General features: G+C 36.2%; 2 protein-coding genes across 2 annotated transcripts in view; one reads left to right on the top strand and one right to left on the bottom strand.

Moving 5' to 3' along the window:
* The window catches only part of LOC107044868 (integral membrane protein GPR155-like), an 8,535-nt gene extending 8,102 nt beyond the window's left edge, over window positions 1-433 (top strand). Inside the window, exon 4 of the mRNA XM_015266927.1 lies at window positions 405-433. Coding sequence (XP_015122413.1) covers window positions 405-433 — 29 coding nt within the window. The remainder of the gene's footprint in view (window positions 1-404) is intronic.
* Window positions 354-956, bottom strand: LOC107044869 (the record flags this gene model as incomplete). Its single annotated transcript, XM_015266928.1, has 2 exons — window positions 354-549; window positions 672-956. Coding segments are annotated over 2 exons (332 nt in total), but the record flags the coding sequence as incomplete, so codon positions are not given.
* Window positions 957-2,581: the final 1,625 nt, after the last annotated feature.

Raw genomic sequence — 2,581 nt, forward strand, 5'->3', positions numbered from 1 at the left:
TGTTGGAATTCATGCCTGAATACAAAAATTAATTTCTTAGTTTAGTTAAACATTTTCTCTTTTCCACCCAAACACTCAGGGTGACATTTATGGCTTTTCTTAGAAAATAGAGACGTGAAGAAAAACAGTCCTCATGGTGAGTCACAAAGGAGAGGCTGAAGAAAATTGAAACAAGGGCCTTTTGTCAAATGGGTCCAGAGAGTGAAAACTATCATGACTTTTAGTTAGTCGTCCTAGAGACTTCGTTGGAGAAAGATATACCTTCTGCGTGCGATCATTAAAGAGTTTTATTTTGAAGAATAAAACTAATGTGTTTTTATTGAGTATTCCTACACATAATCCAATAAATACAATTCGATTTCTTCTGATGTCTTAATGAAAGAACAAAATATTCAATTCTCTAGGAAATTCTGTCGAAAAACGCTTTTTTTAAGATGAAAATTTTACTCAACCTGTTTTTGAAGAATGGAATAACTGTGCATTCTGTCAGGAGATAGCTATATTAACTATCATGCGTTAGAAAAATCCACTTCACCGGAGAAATAGGAGCTGAGATATTTGACAAAAATTTGTGGGTCGAATCGACCCAGGTGTGCAAGTAAAAGGGGGTCAAAAAATAAGTGAGCAAGTTAGGGGTTTACATAATCTGATGAAAAGTTCTTAATACATACCTGTAGCAGAGATGTCCTTGTTTCCAGTAGGTTTCTCGGTGCTGTGTTTCTCCACAACCACTTCCTCGTCATCATCATCATCACTTAAGTGTGCTTCAAAGTTCAATTCGCTTTCCATCGACTTTCCAAGAACTTCCAAATATGGATGCGGCTTTTGAACACTCCATTCATCCAAATCATTTGAAGAACTGTATTTAGGAGCCCCAAAGCCATCAGGATTATTTTCCTTATCGAATTCCTCCTGTTGAATGCAACTCGCCAGTAACGCAGATGCAAATTGATTATCTATTATGAAGATAACGATCAATTGTTTTAGTATGAGCACTTCAANGGAAGTTAGCTACAAGAATTACGAAATTAGTAGGGTCATGGCGCACCGGAGAATTTTTGGCGAGTCCACAAGAGACGTTTCATGACGATGTGAAGGGGCTATTTAGAACAGCGCGCGAGAATTACAAAGCGCCCAGCCAACAATTTACCGGGAATTTGTCGGTAATTTGTTGACATAGGACCGGATCTTTTGTCAACATTGTGTCGACAAAAAGACGGTAAAGTTTTCGGATAATGATTGATTATATCATAACATCAATCGGCAAATTATCAGCGAAATTGTTCATGAAATTATCCGTAAAATTTATCTGTAAACTTGAGGTAAAGTTTTATCCGTAAATTTTACGGTTAATAAATCGTCAAATAATTCCCAAATTGGAGGAAAATTTACCGACAAATGTTGCGAAAAATTTACCGATAAATTTTGCAGAAAATTTACCGATAAATTTGGGGAAAATTTACCGATAAATTTACGGAAAATTTACCGATAAATTTTGAGGAAAATTTACCGATAAATTTTGAGGAAAATTTACCGATAAATTTACGGAGAATTTACCGATAAATTTACGGAAAATTTACCGATACATTTACGGAAAATTTACCGATAAATTTCTCATAGTTTTTTCCCGATTGCATGATCGGAAAATGTCGAGAACGAAAATGGAAATCGTTTGGGCAATTGTTTGTTCATTTGATAATGTATACACGAAGAGAATTCTTTAACAGAAATTATACCCTTCTACCGTGGGTGTGCTAGTTTTCGGATACTTTACAATGCTATGCTATTTGGATAGTACCCGGACCGAGCTGACAGTTCTTAGTATTTGTAAAGGGCCCTAAAAAAGTGGGAAAGAAGCCAACTTCGCAGTATCCTGATGGGTGGAAGGGATTCAAACGGGTTAAAAACTTCAAACACGTCCAAGGGCCTACGTTTTCAAGCGATTGAGCTGAAAATTGGTATACATATATGGCACAAACGACAATTTATAGACAAGGCAACTGAGTCAAAATTTTTAATTTGTCTATAATTTTGATATCTTTCTATATCTATTGAGAGCAACAATTCCATTCAAGGACCACCCTTTAGCTGTTCTCATGACTGAGATATCGAATTTTCAATTTTTATAAAAAATGAGAAACACTTTCTTTTCAAGCGTATTTTACGAGCCTTAGACTCATTTCAAGGGGAGGCTCCTGGGAATTTTTAAAGTCAGGGGTAATCGAAATAAGATTTCTCATCCGTTAGATATCCATTATAAATAGGGGAGGGTGGAGCAAAGTGGAACGTTTGTGATCGACTTTAATTCTTGATATCTTCGTTTATAAGCAAATATATTGGGATTTTAAGTCGATGACAAACACTTGCCCCACCCACCCCTATGTAAAAACTAAAAACTAGTGTAGAAATAGTATATTTCGATACGAGTGAGACGGAATTTCCACGAGTGTGACGTTGCCAATCACACGAGCTGAAAATTCCCGTCTCACATGTGTCAAACGATATTTTTCGACTGTAATTTTACGTTCAGCGAGTGGCGAACTGTGCCCTTTTCGATTACAAATAAACGAAAAGCTTTTCC

Source organism: Diachasma alloeum, unplaced genomic scaffold (assembly GCF_001412515.2).
Source record: "Diachasma alloeum isolate Michigan unplaced genomic scaffold, Dall2.0 Dall_scaffold_00829, whole genome shotgun sequence".
Taxonomy (NCBI): Eukaryota; Metazoa; Arthropoda; class Insecta; order Hymenoptera; family Braconidae; genus Diachasma; species Diachasma alloeum.